Source organism: Amblyomma maculatum, chromosome 1 (assembly GCF_055883805.1).
Source record: "Amblyomma maculatum isolate TAMU_Amacu chromosome 1, ASM5588380v1, whole genome shotgun sequence".
Lineage (NCBI taxonomy): Eukaryota > Metazoa > Arthropoda > Arachnida > Ixodida > Ixodidae > Amblyomma > Amblyomma maculatum.
In genome coordinates, this window is record NC_139344.1 from 305,137,939 (window position 1) to 305,155,131 (window position 17,193).

General features: G+C 45.9%; 1 protein-coding gene and 1 non-coding gene across 12 annotated transcripts in view; one reads left to right on the forward strand and one right to left on the reverse strand.

Annotated features, from left to right (window-relative positions):
- Positions 1 to 17,193, reverse strand: part of LOC146206983 (uncharacterized) — a 229,459-nt gene that overhangs the window by 66,136 nt on the left and 146,130 nt on the right. For 10 of the 11 annotated variants that reach the window (XR_014704394.1, XR_014704371.1, XR_014704298.1 and 7 more), the window contains exon 11: positions 13,232 to 13,387. Coding sequence is in view for 2 of the 11 variants with exons in the window: in XM_084590907.1 (XP_084447033.1) it covers positions 13,232 to 13,387 (156 nt within the window). In the remaining 9 variants the exon portion in view is untranslated. Of the gene's footprint in view, positions 1 to 12,362; positions 12,588 to 13,231; positions 13,388 to 17,193 lie in introns of those variants that run through there. The other variant, XM_084590980.1, reaches the window with a different exon arrangement.
- On the forward strand, positions 3,662 to 3,734 carry TRNAL-CAA (transfer RNA leucine (anticodon CAA)). Its single transcript has one exon. It is a non-coding gene; the product is annotated as a tRNA-Leu (tRNA).

Consider the following 17,193-nt stretch of genomic DNA (forward strand, 5'->3'; position numbering starts at 1 on the left):
CTTTCTGCATGGCCAATTCTACATCACCGTGCAGTACGGGATGCCTGAAAGCTTGAACAAATCTCTCAGTCAATCGAGGAGCACGGTTGGCAAGATGCAATCATTAAAAAATGTGCTCTGCGGTCTCTCGCACTCCATAGAATGGGCAGGTGTCGATTTGGCCCGATAGTCTTGACAGGAATGCTCGTCGGTGGATTGGAGGTATGCCTCTCGCGAATCGCCACATGAACATAGAAGTTTTCAACTGCCTGATCATCATGACTACATGTAGGTGCATAGGCCTGTACAACTTTCAGTTTATACCGCTTATTAGGCTTAATTACGAGGCCTGCCACCCTTTCATTAATGGTATAGAATTCGTCTATCATCATCATCAGCCTGACTATACCCACTGCAGGGCGAAGGCCTCTCCCATATTTCTCCACTTAACCTGGTTTTGTGCTAGCTGCATCCACTTGACCCCGCGAATTTCTTAACCTCATCCGCCCACCTAACTTTCTGCCGCCCCCTGCCGCCCGTCTATACTACCAGCTATATACTTATTGACAAGGAAACCTACCCCTAGTTCTCGCTTCTCCGGTAAACCTCGATAGCACGGTACATGTCCGTTCTTCAGTACAGTATATGCCTCATTCGGCCTCCTAACCTCACCAAGCCCTATGACATCCCATTTCAAACAACCTAGTTCCTCTAACAGCACTGCTAAACCAGCTTCACTAGCTAGAGTTCTAGTGTTAAACTTTGCCAGAGTAAGTTTCCAATGGCGGCCTGTCCAGCGGAACCAGTGATTCTTAGCATCCCCCGCTGCGTCACAGGTCTGACTGCCGCTGTGGTCAGCTGCTCCGCAGCCGCTGGTGACAGAGGACCGGGGTTTTGTAGGACTAATCATGGGAGGTTGTGGCGAATTACTGCACCAGGATGGCCAATTCCTGTTCTGGTGAGGGAGTGCGTTGTTGGAGGTGCTCACCGGCATCAGGTCGCACCCTAAACCTGTTCATGCAATTCCATCAACATGCGGATTTTTTTTTTATTGCAAAAGCAATACTAATTTAGGTTTCGAGCCTTCAGCGTGGCGCGGCTGCACCCAAGTGATGCTGTGACGTCACACTGCACGTGACACTAGGGTGAGAGCTGGGCTACCAACTCATGCGGTCAGCGTAACGCGGCCGCACCCACGTGACGCTGTGATGTCACACCTCACGTGACAATAGACTGAGAGCTGGGCTACCAAATCAAGAGGTCGGCGCATGAGCACGCATGCAGGTGGCCGGTTGGCACAGCCGCTTGCGCTCCACATTCGGTTCAGCAGCATTGAACCCCTCTAATAAAGGTCGCTGTCTTCAGTTTCCCCTGAGGTGGGCAAGGGACCTTCCTCACATGCTGCCATCATTGCTGTGGCCTGGCAACTCAAAGCGGACGGTGTTCGGAGATGGGAACCTGAACCGACGGCTTGACGGCATACACTCTGCGCTACGCGATAGCTGTTGATTTCTTGTGGTCGTTCAGTGGGGCGGGGTCATGTTGCGTCGACTGCAAAACCATGGAGGCTGATTCGTCTGTATGGGAAGTGACGAAGGATATGGCTGGCCTGCTAGAAGTCCTCCAAGCATTGCATTTCCTGGGGCTTTGCTTGCATTTCCTGGGGCTAACTGAAGAGGACGATCATAGTGGCACATCCAGGTGTCCGTCGTATTCTTAATGATGGGTGCTTCACTATCAAATTTGACAGAGGTTCTTGGCGGGTTTCTCACGAGGCCAGTAAAAAGAGGCACTTTCATGCCTCGCATCAAGAAATTTGCTTCCTTATCTCCTGTAATGTAGGGGTCAGCGCATTCCTTATACTTGGGATGTGAAGGTTCGTACTTCGTGATGGTCTCCGAAGTTTCTAGGTTCACTAACGAAGTGTGGAATAAGAAGCAGCTCGTTCACCGAAGTCAGAAGAGAAAGACAATTTATTTACATGAAGTCAGAATCAAGATTGAGGATCAAGATGATCCTAGAATTCCATGAGGTGGCGTTTTGAAGCCTTCCGAATTCCGAGGGGAAACTTAGCTGTTTTTCTAATTGACCAATTACATTTGTTGATGAAACCCGCTCATAATAAGGCGGCGTCTTCACACTCTCGCCGGTCCTCCCACCATGGAACTGGTGGATTGATGTATCATCACTCCTTGGAATGGGAATTCTTCGGAGCCGATGAAGGTGATCTATGCTCTTCCGCTGTCAGCCTTGCGTGAATTTGAGCGTCCAAACAGTCGCGTCACCGACCTCTGCCTCCCCGGTTCTGTCACCCCACTTGTTTTGACGCAGCCGCCGTTTTCCAAGGCAGAGGTCCACGAGCAGTGTTTCCTAACCAACAGGCGGTTGCGCGGCCACAAACTGGCGCAAGCCGCTTCTCGACCGCAAGGGAGTGCGCAGTGTCTGGACCGCAAAGGAAGGCGCAACGAGCCAGAACACATATGCGCGAGCAAGCAGGCAACTAAACACTGGCACCAACACGCACATCTTACTCAGTCCGGCAGCAACCAGCCGCTATTCCCATAATTCCGTCGGTATGGCACCAACTGTCCAAGTTTCAGACAACTCAAGCCCAACACTTATCTTCTGTCATCTTGGGGTCAGCTTGGCGAAAGAAGCACTAATTTCTTTGACACAATTGAGAAATTTTGGATCTTGGACTGGAGGAGCAATTTCACTTTCTTTTCGGATGACACTTGTGAAGGCCGTCAGGAGCTCCACTTTGAACGGGGCCCAATCTTTCAGAAAAGTCTCATGATTTTCCAACCACACTCGGGCGGATCCGTGCAGTGCAAAATAGACTTACCTCCACTTTGTAGCGTCGCTCTATGCGTTTAAGCTTGCCTCACGGTCGAAGAGGTCAAGCTATTCTTCCGCATCTTCATCTGGCCAGCTGTGGAAGGTGGGGGGCACAAGAGGCTGCACAAAGACGAGCGGCTATGCCTCTTCGGCTGGCCGGATCTTCAGGGTCATGGTCATCTTGATTGGGTTCAGTACCTCCACCAGATGTCACAAAAGTAGTGATAAGGCCATAGACACAATTGAAGAGACTTAATTTGACTGGAATAATCATTTTATTGGCCTGACTTGAGCCCGCTAAAAAATTACGCAATTCGGCGGCGCTCAATTTAAAAAGACAAACAATCGTCTAAATAACCAGCCAGATATCGCGTCCGGAAGCGATATTCGGAGGTCATGGGTTCGATTCCCACCAACAGCGTGCTGTTTTTCCTTCTGCTTTGTGTTTATTTATCTTTCCCCTAAACACATTACATTACTAATTCATGTGATTAGCAAGTAAAAATTAAAAAAAAAAGCCAAAGTACAACCCCAATGCTTTCCTTGGCCTCGCCGACTGTTGGCTTCTTTCCTTCATGTATTATAACGAGCACCCTCATTTCCCCTTCATTTATCTGCTTGTAGCTTAAGGGGGTCTCGGTTCTGGCAGTCTTGAAGCCATAGGTAGCGTAAAAGGGTTCTAGCACAGCTTTCGCCCTCGCTGTTGATCACGTTCTACGTTACGCTGGCGGTAACACAGGACGTTCCACGTCCATCGCTATAGTTGAGGGTGGCGCTGGTGAACACTCTCAAGGTTCGTATACAGACAACATTAATACCCAAGAAAGTAGCAGGGGGGACAGCGGCCGATGTAGCTCAGTTGGAAGAGCACCGGACGCAATATTCGGAGGTCGTGGGTTCGGTTCCCACCATCGGCACAATGTTTTTCCTTCTACTTTGTGTTTATTTATCTTTCCCCTAAACACATTACATTACTAATTTATGTGATTGTCAAGTAAAAATTTTTAAAAAAAGACGAAGTACAACCCCAATGCTTTCCTTGGCCTCGCCGACTGTTGGCTTCTTTCCTTCATATATATATATCTTCCAGCACTTTCACGTACGGCTCGTCTACACAGACTTCGGAATGCCTGCATGACCGCCGAGGTTTCTACTGAATCAATTGCTTTTCCGTAATCAATGAATGCTATGTACAAAGGCCGAAAGAGCACTGAACAAGGGGGGAAGCCTCAATTCGCAGGTCGAGCCAACATTTTGAAAAGAGGACTTTCTCTTCGTCCATTTGTCGAAAGGTTGGCTCGACCTGCGAACTGAGACTTCACCCCTCCACTCTTGTTCAGTGCTCTTTCATACCGTGCAGCCGCCTTCATCCTCTCAGTAGAGTACCCTTTCCGAAAACCTGCTTGATCTTTTGGTTGATTGCAGTCTAAGAGGTTATCCTAATTCTATTAGCGATTACCTTAGTAAATACTTTATACGTAACAGATAGTAAGCTGATTGGTCCAATTTTTCAAGTCCTTGGCGTCTCCTTTCTAATGAATTAAGATAATATTTGTGTACTTCCATGGTTCCGGTACCATCGATGACACCACCCGGCATTGCGTATACATGGTGGCCAGTTTTTCTAGCCCATATCCCCCCGTCCTTCAACAAATCTGTATTTACCTGATTCTCCCCAGCTGCTTTCCCCCTTTTCATAGTTTCTAAGGCCTTTTTCACATCGTCCTTCGTCACCTATTTTAGGTGACCAAAATAGGTGCAGCACCTATTTTCAAAAAAAAAATCAAACTTTTGGACCCTCAAAAGTCCGACATTTTGATCGTGAATATGTACACACTCCTGTTGGGTTGATGATTCCTGAACAAAGTCTGAAATATCAGACAAGTCCATAATACTGGATTTGGAAAAATCAGTCAGCTATTTAATATGAGGTCTTCAGATTTGAGCATATCAGATTTCCGCCTAGTATTATATGTAGATTCACAATTTTCAGCCTAAATTCACAGTTATTATTCAGTGCTATTTGCCAGAGAGGAGTGGTGTCAGCTGACTGGACATCATTTCACCATGCTGACCTCACACAAGTAGGATGAGCGCATCACGCACTATGCCGGAACTGCGACAGGGTTCGTACAGATTCAAAACGGGCAAATTCAAGAATATTCAAGGAATTTCAAGGCCCAGTTGGAGTATTTTCAAAGACAACACAATGCTACATACAGCAGTTATCAATATCAGGTACGAATTTTACTGAACAAAATCGAAAAAGATACATTCCAAGGAACACCTTGTATTGCACTAAGACAACATAATTAAGCCAAGCAGTATTGCACTAAGCCAATATATAATTAAAAAATGTTCCGTCTTGAGAAACACCCTGCAATTCATTGCACCAGTGTCGAAGAGCAATCCATTCTGCAAAACTGCTAATGGCAACTTCAGGGGAGCTCCTGTCGCTTTTCCTGAATCTTCTCGTTAAGGCTACACAGTTCCTCTGTCTTGCTTCGTGCAGCCTTCCTCAGACTATTGGATCTGACTATGTACTTCAGATCATTAGCTGCCTCTGCCTTTTCAGCATACGTATCTGCTGAAGTCTGGAAGTCAGCTATTGTTGCCTCAAGTTTCTTTCTTTTTTTTTCATTGCGTCGATCTCTTCGTCGATGCAGCGCCTCTTTGATTCCCTGACACCATCACATTGCTTCTTTTTTACTGCCTCCAGGTGTGCAGCATACTGCTGCCGGGCAGCTGATACAGCAGTTTTTAGGTCTTTCGTAATAGGGACGTAAAGAACACCCCCTGCCTTGTCCACAGCGTTGCGAAATATATGAGAGGTCCTTCAAGTTTTCTACGGCAACCTGGTGGTTAACACTAAAACCTCGCTCCACAGTGGCCTGCCCGTGGCTGAGCACAAGCAAAAGTTTGACAACTTTCCGGAGTTCCCCATATGATGAATTAAACTTCATCAGCTCAGACAAGAACTCGTCCAACCTGTTCACATTCTTCTGAAATATTCGCAGGTTATGCATCTCTTCCTGCAGGAACTCAGTGTACTCCCCCAGTATGGTTTCTTTGGTGCTCAGACATTCTGCCTACTGTAATGAGGGCATCCAACACTCTTCTGAAGCTGGCCAGGCACTCATCTGGTTTAGTACACATTTGTCGTGGGTTCAGAGAGGACAAACTCCTAACGATTGAGAATATCAGTGGGCTTCTCTCAAGCAGCTTCTTTGTCACACTGATCAAGAAGTGTTTGCATTCCAGTCAGTCCAGCGGCATAGCCTACATCCACCTTTTCAAGCGAAGTGTGGTTCTCGGTGCTTTCAATGTCCACCGTCAGGAGACCAGTGACGCTTTTTGCTGAAGACAAGACCGAGCACTTCAGAAACTTCGTCAGTAGCTTCCTGACTACTGTTTCCAAGTACCTTGCAAGAAAGTACACCATGGGCTGATTCGTTTGGTACTCAGTGAGGAATGGCTTGAGGGTCATGGCCACACCTAGTGCAAATTGAAGCTTTGCTAGCAGCAATACATCACTGGCAAACTCACACAAGTTGTGAAATGATCCACATTTAGGGGGGCTTATTTCATTCTGCTTTGCAGTTGCGATAAACTTCTTAATATCACACCACAATAGCAAGGCTCTATCACAGGGACATTCTACAACCACCGGTGTGCAATGAAGTCCAGGGGAAAAGTCTCCTGACCGGTAACTGCTGAGAAGTCATCCCTCCTTGCAGGAGAACCATGAAAAAGCGCGCTCAGACTGGAGAGCAGACAGTCAACTCCCCACGTACTTGCTGTAACAGCTGCCCTGTAGGCATTGTGCATGGTGTGGAGGCCACAGGTCCCAATGTCCAAACATTGAACTTGGTATGCTTGATGCAGGTGCTCTTGGAAATTCTTGAGTAACTGAAGGTTAACAATGGGACCACCCATTGAAATCTGAAGAATTTTCTCAAGAGGGAAAGGCTCGAGCGCGCTCAGCAGCTCGGATGTCGAGTGCCCCATAAACACCGAGGTATAGTACCTTGTTGCTACCTTGCGAGACGAATTTCAAAACCGGATGGGAACATCTATTTTTTTCCATTGGACATAATCGTTTGTGGACTTGTCGAAGAGTACCACGTAGTAATCGCAATCTTTTATCTCCCACTGCAAAGCAGATAAAAAGAAGGGCCTCAGACCATGGCATGTCACGTAGGCACATTTTTTCTGTCCACAACAAAACGCTTTGGCCACGTCACTGTCCGGGAACATACACTGGAATAGCTGGCCTGCTTCCGATGATGACCGATAGGAGAAATGCGATGTGACAACCTTCAAAGTCCCCAGAATCTCTGCGTTCATCACCAGCTCATGTGCCTTGCAAGGTGGTGGTGGTGAAAACGTTTAATAAAATATAGAGTTACGTGAAGGTTGCTCTGGGGTCAGGCTTAGTGCCCTTCCCCTCACAAACACTAGGTGGAGTCCCTAGTATGGGACCCCAGTGGCTTCCTCTGCCGCCATTGCTCTTTTGACCATGGCCTTTTGGGCTTTCAGGTCGGAGCAGGTGAGTAGGGTCGCCTCCCAGTCCTCCCGGCTGGTGTTTTGATTAGGTGCAAAGGCAGGGTTGGAGGGGCACGCCCACACCATGTGGAAAAGGTCCGAGGACATTTCCCCGCAGTGCGGGCACTCCCCGGAGAAGGCACTGTCAAAGTGTTTAAGTGACGCCGGGCACATCATGGTATTCGTAAGGAGGCGAAGAAACACGCGTTCCTCCGCTCTTGTTAACCCTTTACACGGGTGGGGGTAAATATTGTGTCTGTTTTGGTACAGCTGAGTAATTTCTCTGAAAGTGTAGGCTGGTGTGAATTCTTCTGAGGAGGAAGGAGACGAGGTTGCCCGGTTAGAAAGCGCACGGGCGGCGGCACCTGCTACCTCGTTTCCTCCTAGCCCAGACTATGAAGCGGCGGGATGGACTTTCCACGTACGAGCTGTTTTGCAGTAGTCGGTATGCCAGGTCCGAGCTGTTTTTTAGTAGCCGGTAGGCCAGGTACGAGACCCAGCCCTGTTGAAAGTTCCTACACGCCCCTCGCGAGTCCGTTATGATTGTTTTAGAATCAGAGTGTGTTGCTGCTAACACGATGGCGACCTCCTCTGCCTGTGTTACACTTCGGGCTTTAAATGTGAGCCCGTTTACCGTTTTGGGCTCGTAGATCACTGCCGACGTGTACCACCCACCTTGGTGCGGGCCGGAAGCGTCCACATAGTACACTCCGGGTTTTCCTTCGTAGTGATGAGCTAAGGCCTCTGCCCTGGCCATGCGCCTACCCTCGTGGTCGTCCTTGGACATATTAGTGGGGAGTGGTTTTACGTGCAGGGCGTATCGCCACTCCTGGGGAAGCCTTACTATCTCCTCGGTTACAGTCGTGTGTTGTATGTGTAGACGGGTTAACAGGCGACGCCCCGACGGTGTTTGTGATAGTCGCGTGTATTGACTCGTGAGGTGGGCTTCTCTCAGCTCCTCGAACGAGTTCGTCATACCCAGACCTTGGAGTCTCAGGTTCGACGTGGTTATAGGGAGGTCAAGGGCCTTCTTCGCTATTTTGCGCATGATCACCTCGAGGATGTTCTCGTCGTGTTTCTTGAGGTGGAGATAGGGGGTCGAGTACAGGATTCTGCTTGTTACAAAGGCATTGGCCAGCCGTAGAGCATCTTTTCTTCTAAGTCCCCCTTTCTTGTTTGAGACTCTGCGGACCATTCGGCCCACCTGGTCTCCCACCTTTTTTAGCTTGTCGAGCATGGTCGTCGCTAGCTTACGCTGGTGAATGAAAAGGCCCAGTACTCTAATTTCCTCTCTCTCGGGTATTGGTTCTGATCCAAGTCGCAATTCTATCTTGTCTGTGCATTTTTTGGAGGGACGAATGTGGACGAATTCGGATTTTTTTGGTGAGCACTGAAGGCCGCATTTTTTTGCGTACTCATTTACAGCGGTGGCTGCCTCCTGCAAGCTGGCCTCCATTTCTCCGAGAGAGCCCCGCGTGGCCCATATGGAGATGTCGTCCGCGTACAGCGCGTACTGCACACGCGAGACTTTCTCCAGGTGGACCAGGAGATTTTTCATTGCCATGTTGAAAAGAAGTGGGGATAGCACCGCTCCCTGTGGTGTACCTCTCGTGCCTAATAAAAAGGGACCGTGGTCTGCGTTCTGGATCCTCACGTAGGCCTGTCTGTCTGAGAGGAAGCGTTTTATATACTCGAACGCATTCTTTCCACACCCCGTCTCCGAAAGGTGTGTCAGGATGGCCTCGTGCGTCACATTATCGAAGGCTCCCTTCAGATCTAGGGCCAGCACTATCTTATCCCCGTTCGCATGTTCTATTGGATTTAATATTTCTCTGCTAAGCTGTAGCAGGACGTCCAGAGCCGATTTATTTGGCCTGAAGCCATACATCGAGTCGGCGAAGACTCGCTTATTTTCAAGATACTCTGAAAGTCTGTCTCTGAACATTGTTTCCATCAATTTGCCTACGCACGACGTGAGAGAAATGGGCCTGAGGTTGTCCGTATCTATGGCTTTGCCTGCCTTTGGGATGAAAGTTATGAGTGCCGTCTTCCGTTCGGTGGGAAGAGGAACTTCGCCCGTCCAGATCGAATTGAAGTGTTCTAGCAGGGATTGGTACGCGTGCTCTGGTAGGTTTGCTTGTCTTACCGTGATCCCATCCTTTCCTGGTGCGGTCCCGCATTTCATTCTCGCTAGGGCTGCCTTGAGCTCGTACAGTTTGAAAAGTTCATCTAGCTCAACATTTTCGTCTCCACTGTACCTGTAAGCTTCTCCCCTTGGGTCTTGGGTCGTGCTCAAGTACTGGTCTCGAAGCCTCAGCACTAACTGGGCCGTATTTCCTTGAAACACGTGTATTGCTCTCTGCAGGTGTTTCTGCGACTCGGTGCGCGTCTGGTTTGGATCTATGAGAGCTCGGAAGAAACGCCATGTGTTTTTTGCCAGACATCTGCCTAGCTGCCGCGTTGCGCCTCTCTACCCAGTTAGCGTCCGCGAGTTGTGCCGCGTATTCTGCCGCCTCTTTTGTTATCGCCGCGATCCGGGTTTTTAGCTTGCGGTTATGTTTCTGCCTTGCAAGCATTGTCTAGCTTTGCCGACTGCGAAGGAGGCGGGACGGCTGACTGTTGGGTCATACTTGGAACTAAATAATTTCGCACCGAGCTGTTGGCTGATATCTTCATGACATCAGCATGTTTGGCACTCTTCATATGACTCTTTAACGCCGACTCTCCCATGGTGGTGATATCGAAGGTCTTGCTGCAAGGCTTGCATCATGCACGGTGCTCACTCGTCGTATCTGGTGCAATGCAGTCTTTGGAAGAGTCGTTGTGAAGCCACGCGCCTTGAAATTTGCATTTCCCAGGCATTTTCTTTGCTGTCGAATGCTTCAGCCGCAACATCGGGTGCAGAACCGATGTAAAAATGCAATGCCGTCAATCACTATAACAAAGCGCCAAAATCGGATTGGATTGCATCGGCTCAAGTTGGCATCAGAGAGAGTGGCTCCAATGTGGCTAACCGTTGCACAGCGTTGGCAATAGGGCCATATTTTTAACCTACACCACCTACACTAGTGTAGCAAAAAGCCATTGGAAGTATAGGAGATTTTCTACACTAGTGTAGCTGGTGTAAGTTAAAAAAATGGCCCTATTATTAGCACAAACTGATTTTTTACACCTGAGACGCAGATACTGAAACACGGTAATGAAAATAGAAATATTTTAACCGCGTTTTTTTTCCCATTAATAGCCATTTGCATGCAGTACGCTAGGAATTCAAGGATTTTCAAGGAGCAGCAAAAATTCCAGGATTTTCAAGGGAATTGAAAACGAAATTTTCAAACTCAAGGGTTTTCAAGGTTTTCAAGGACCTGTCCGCACCCTGTACGAAAGCAGCACTCGGCATTTTTAAAAGGAATGCAAACATGGCTGCTGAAAGTGCTTGCATGAGGCAGCATAAGCCAACAACCCTTATAATGATCAAATTCTTGGGATTTATCAGTTTTCCCATTGCCGCTATGTAAAAATAAACCATATATAATGACCGATTATCACCAGCATATCGGATACACCAATATTTGCTGCCCGATATTTCTGACCTCTCTGAGGATGTTTACCACAAAAATTTGTCTGAATCAGGGTGTCTAGCAAACCATTATTTTCAAAATACCTGACTTTTCCAGGTTTTCCCTGATTATTTCAGGTCGAATTTCCTGATGAGTGAAGAGGTTCAAAAATTTAGCTGCTCATAATAATGACCATACACGAATAGTTCACAACAAAAAGCTATTTATTAATCATATTCTGCAATTTCCAATAGTGAAAAGGCTGTCATTAGTGTTAATGGCTGTTAAGAACTGAGCAAATACAATACAATAAGGCTACGCACGCACGCGTTTGGCAGCACAGTTTGCTGACGCACCGGCGATGCCCAGTGCAGTGCGTGTACTGGTGGCACATGCTGCGCCGCATGTCCGAAAATAGTTCTCCGCGCGCAACATCAGTAAAGGCTTTCTTCGATTTCCGCTACGAACGAGATGCCGTTCACCACGCTAAGCCTCCCAGCTGTGAACGAGCTGCTCGAACGTGAGCTACAGATGCTGGAAACTTTGAGCGCGGGAAAAGAAAATAAGAGAAAGAGATTGATTGTGATTATGTGGCTGGAGGCTTCTAGTATAAGATCCATTGAAATTGAAGCTTCAATTTAGAATAAACTCTGAGCTTGTTTTGAAATTTATTTCCTTGTTTTCTCAAAACAGGATTTTTAACTACTGTATGCACTGTTGCGCATTATATCTCCAGATGTAGCACTCATATATGAACAGTTATGGTTACATTTTAAAGCTGACGAATTTGACCATAAACTGATTATTGCATTTCACTGCACACATGTTAAATTATAATTCCAGAAAATTTGAGCTCATTCGGTGCAGTAGACATTTTTAAAATGAATTGTTTTTATTAATTCGAAAGCAGCTTCCTGGTCTGGCAACCATTGGCCGCTGACGTCACAACAGCATATCATTGATACCATACCCATGTCGTCTGTTAATCACAGTGTCAGCTGCACTCTTAAATGCACACCGTGGATGGTGGTCACTGAGAGCACTGCAAGTTTTCTTTTTTTCAGCAAGAAAATTTTATTTGCATATTCTCTTTTTTTTTTTTTTTTTTGAGAAATCAATGGGCTCATGCTGTATTATTTAAGCATACAATCAGAAGCATATTGTATGTTAGGAGAGTTCCCTTGTTTTAGCAACAAGCGCTCCCTCACATAAAAAGCTACATGTCCAACGTTTCCTTCCACCGTGTACGCGGCTATTAGCCTTGTGTTGCTAATTGCTCTTTCGGTCCGAAAAATGAGAGGAAAACCCAAACAAGAGCACACCTTGCCACATCAAAGGAGCAGACAAGGCAGTACTTATTCGTCAAATTAATTCAGCCATTTTTGCAAAACTAGTCACCGCAAAACTCAACGCGATTTGAATAAGAGCCACTTACGGACATCCTTGCATGGAGCGATGCAGCCTTCGTTCATGTGCAACCCCATCTACTTCAGCGTTAAATTTGCCAATCCTGTCTTTCAAGATGGTCGGCAATGCCACGCTGTTTGCAGAGGTTGATTCGCTTTTTTTCCCTTTCTTCTAATATGTTCACTTTATCTTGCAGTGAAAACTGCTTTCTTCATGGAGCTGCATTTATCATTGGATCTTCACAGTCACCCACAAGACCTGACCACATAAGCAAATGGCACAGAGCGCTGAGACAATAGACCTGCTAGTTTACTGCATATTAAACCACAGCACTAGGAGTTAGCACTACATATGGCAATGATGACAGCTAATGCCCCCGGAGCCTACGCACAGGAACGGTAGTCTCTGTTTCATGCGAAAGTTGCGGCACTGTTAATTTTAGCTCAATTCATAATACTCCGTGATTATAGGCAAAAATAATGTATATTACTCTGAAATATGCGGTACACTAAAATTTGTGGTTCTGAAATAATTTTACATTGTAAATACAGGAAATTGGTAGGGACTTGTAAAATATTGGTAATTTTGAAAAACTGGTTAATATAGTGTTCGTAGCAACAATATCAGGCTGTACAGCCAGGGAATGAATAAAACGGGCCTCTCCGGCCATGCTGGCAGACCCTACAGTCAAACTGTGGGTACTTGGGAGCTTCTGCCTTGAAGAAACTCGTCTCCTTTCCCCCTGGTCTGTGTGGAGAAACTTCATTAGACATTTTGCAGCCTCAAATGCAAAGATTGCCTTCATCACTCTCCAACAGCAAGCAGCGAGTCCTCAATGATCAGGTTTTATGACTTTTTATCATGCTTTCTACGCAAACGAGAATGCAACTGCTCAAACCTACCAGGTGCCGACATCTCAGGTGGGGTGGCCTGCAGCTCCCATGATTTCTGTGCCCATTCGTCAGGTGGTGGAGGAGATGGAATTGGCGAAAGCATATTAGGCAACTTCATTTTGGCAATCATTGTCTGCAGCTCTTTCCAGGTTACATTGTCTTCATCTGCAAAAAATCAAAGCAGTCAAATGGCTTCTGTAAAACTAACCAAAGCAAAAAAAAACAAGTTAGCACACTATCAGGGGTGCAACAGCTGAAATAGGTTTTGTAGCAATTTTTGGAGCAGCAAAATCCGTATTTGGAGTAGCTCGCAGGAAAAAAAGAACAGCACAGTACAAATTCAAATTTTGGAGCCAGGAAAGAAACCTTACTTCTGGCACAAAACAAATGAAGAGATGTAAATACCAGACCATATGAATGTGATCCAAAGGAAATCTAGCAAGGGCTACCTATCACCGGCAGTAGGCGTGTACCTACTTTTGTAAATAAGCACTTTGTACTGCAAGGCCATGCTACCACACTAAAATGAAACAAGAGTGTGAGCCATAAAACTAAGGAGCTTAATTTTTCAAAGAGAAATGGAAAAAGCTAAAGAATATGCATTTTTATTTTTTTTTTTCCTTCTAGCACGGTTTGGCAAATCTTAATCACGGGATCTTATCTTGCTCACAAGACTCATAAAACAATGTTTTACTGCCTGCAAAATCCGCAGCTTGTCCTGCGAGGGTAGCTCCAGAAGAGCCACCAGACACTAACATTACTAGATTACATGGTCAATTTGCAAACTCCACTGGGCTTCCCCGGTGAAAAGCAGCCCCTTTCCAGTCCTGCTCGCGAGGTGGCGCTTCCTCAACTGTTAGCCTGGTCGCATGATTGTTGCAAAGCCTGCGCTCCATGTTTAACGGCAATTTACGCAGATAATTGCACTTCAGGGGAATATTTCCTAGAGTCTGCTGAAGCACTGAAGCAATTTAGCAGTAGTAGTAAGACACATTATTGCAAAAAGAGCAGAATTAGAGTGCGAACAAGGTGGCACTGAAGCTGTGGAACAATCACATGAGCTGGAGATGTTAAGATAATTGGTACACGGAAGTCTTACATTCGCAGCTTTAAAATGAATCGAGTCCATGTTCTTTGGTAGGGCATCGGGCATTGTTTTTAATTCAGTTTTGCCCATAATTACTATCAGCGGCGAGCCACATAACACGAGTAATCGAATGTCACGAAAAACATTCCCCAAAACCTAAAGCCGAGAACCACTGGCTAGGATAACTGTTTGGTTTTTTAAAGAAAGATGCAGGTTTACTTTTGTGAAAGCTTGCCGTCTATGATGGAGAACTCAAGAAATGGCGGGAATAGGAAACGTATGTCATACTGAATCCATGGGAAAACATCATTATATTGGCAGTTGACATTTTCAAGAGCTAGAATCACAAGAGGGACGTTTTTTGTTCATTACAGCCACCTTTTATTTGCTCCTTAGCATCTGTGAGTGGCGACATATTCTCAGTACAGCCAAATGAAATCATTCTGGCATCCTTCTTTGTTCTATCCCATATAAAGGATTCTAGCTCATGTAAGCAGAATCATCAGATTCTTCTGTCGCTCTATATAGGACAATTCTAGGCACTGTTTTAATAAGCGTGCTCTGGAACAGAAGCCATCTATGAGCAGTCTCATGCTGCATTGCAAGAGAGGCGAGAGAAAAAGCTGTTTACCGGTCCGAAAAAAAAAAAATGTCCTATCGAAAACAAAAGCAAAAACTCAAGTCATTAAGGCAACCTATATATCGCCGAAGCGGTGACAACTGCGTTAGCTCTCCATCTTTATCATTATCAAGAAAAGTGATTGAATTCTTAAGGACACACCAGAACCCTTGAACAGTCGTAATATACATGCATCCTGTTGCCTTGCGCACAACTCCCTTCGTGCTTCTTCCTAATTTTATTATATTCAGATGATCTTTATAAGTCCCTGCCTTCCCGAAACAAATTCAGTTTGCAGTTTTGAATTTTATGCAACCAATTAGCCTAATTTCATGCGTGCATTGTAGAAAACAATCATTACACTGTAGCATAGGTGATTTATGCAAATATATTGCATCAGAGCCTCTGAAGTGCCATTGACATTGCATAATCGCTAGGCCTTGAATTTCGGGTGGATAACTCACGTGGGCAGTGCCTCACGAAGACGCACAGGTTGGGTGCGCAGACGCCGCTGCATAGTGTTGCAGCGGAAGCATACACCGCATGATCATCAACACGAGCTGTGTCACGTTTAGATAAATCTTGCGAGAACTCGCAGGGTCAGTGATCAACATGCAACACAGCAAAGAAATCTCTGGCACATACGTTGGCTGTCAGGCACCAGTCAAACATCGACAAGAGCACTCCCGCTCGGTGGGACAAGGAAGGATGACACCCGTGGCAAATTGAAAGAGTAATCTAGTAGCATTGACCGGACACTGCATGGGTGTCCACCTGAGCATGGCCACCAATTCATTGCCATTGATCAATTTGAAGCCGTGACTGTGCCTAAAAGCGAACGCAGTACAGAAACAAACTAATTGTTGATTCAAAAGCAAACACACAACAAAAAAAAAGACAAAAAGAAAAACAGCGACCAAAAGACAAAAGGAAACCAGATAAGAAAGCTAATTTATGCAGAGGCTTGCGATGACTCGGTGGTTATGACTTGATTAAGGGGGACTCTGGATATTCTGTGCACAGAGCAGACTTTGCATCCATAAAGTCTTGGGCCAATTCAAAAGGCTGCTACGCATTTTCTGACCAGCTGACTCCCAAAATAAATTCTCAAGTTAAATTAGCACAAACACAAAAGCCATAACTGACGAAAGTGAATCTATCGACGAGACAACAAAATGATGAATGGCCTAACAAAATACCAAAAAATTCCAAGAGACACATCCATTAAAAGCATGCAGCGCTTAAAACCCACTATTGCTCTAAAATCATTCATTTATTTATTTCATTCATTTTTCATTGTTTCATCTTTTCTTATGTATGCATGTACATAAAATGCATGTTTTTGCCCATTTGCTAGGCTCTTGGCAGTATTGTTAAATAATAAATAAATCACATGTACCACCACGCCCCTTTTCGCAGTGCGAAGCAGTGGTGCCTCGTCACAAGCGGCCCGTTATGGGGATGCTTCACCCGTGCGGTGAAGCATCCTCAACTGTACTATTCCAAGAGTGAAGGAAGCAGGTGGATGGAAGAGAGAAAAATATGAGTAGGTGTTAGATGACATCTCAAAATAAAACTAAAAGGCCAGTGAACTGGCCATATCACAGCAGCAGAAAGTTGTCCCCGAGTATGGAAAACGTTTGCAGCTAGTTGGGGCATTCTGGCGCAGCGTGGCACGAATTTATCGAATTTCACGCTTATGATGCAACTTGGCGCAGAAATATGCAGCTGTATCAAAATGGCACATTTGGTGCAGCTTTTACACCTCTGACAAGTTTGAGAATTATGCGTATATATTTTGAAGTAATGGTTACACTTCACAATGCATCAAAAAGGAAAAGTGTGCAGTGCAGCAATGAATTCCTTGTATAGTCAATTACGATGCTACAGTAAAGCGCTGTTCACATGCAAGTGATTGAGCGAACTGAGCGAACAGCGGCGCGGCGCTGCGAAGCTTTTCGTGAGGCTTCGTTTCACACGCGTCGCATCAGCGCGATTTTCGTCGCTGCGAAAACCAACGTTGCTAGTAAACAATGCACGCTCGCAGTCGGTTTCGATGGCTTGCAAGAACGAACAAGCTCAGTTTTCAATATGATTTCGTCACTTCTTCTAAACATTTGTATAAATAAATGCAAATCTTGCGTTTTAAGAATTAAATCATGACTACTTTTTATTGTTTATATACATTTTTTCCAGCAGGAAATAAACCAAGTTTCGCACTGGTCACGTGGCAACGCTCATTGGTTGACAAGCGGTGCTGCCGCT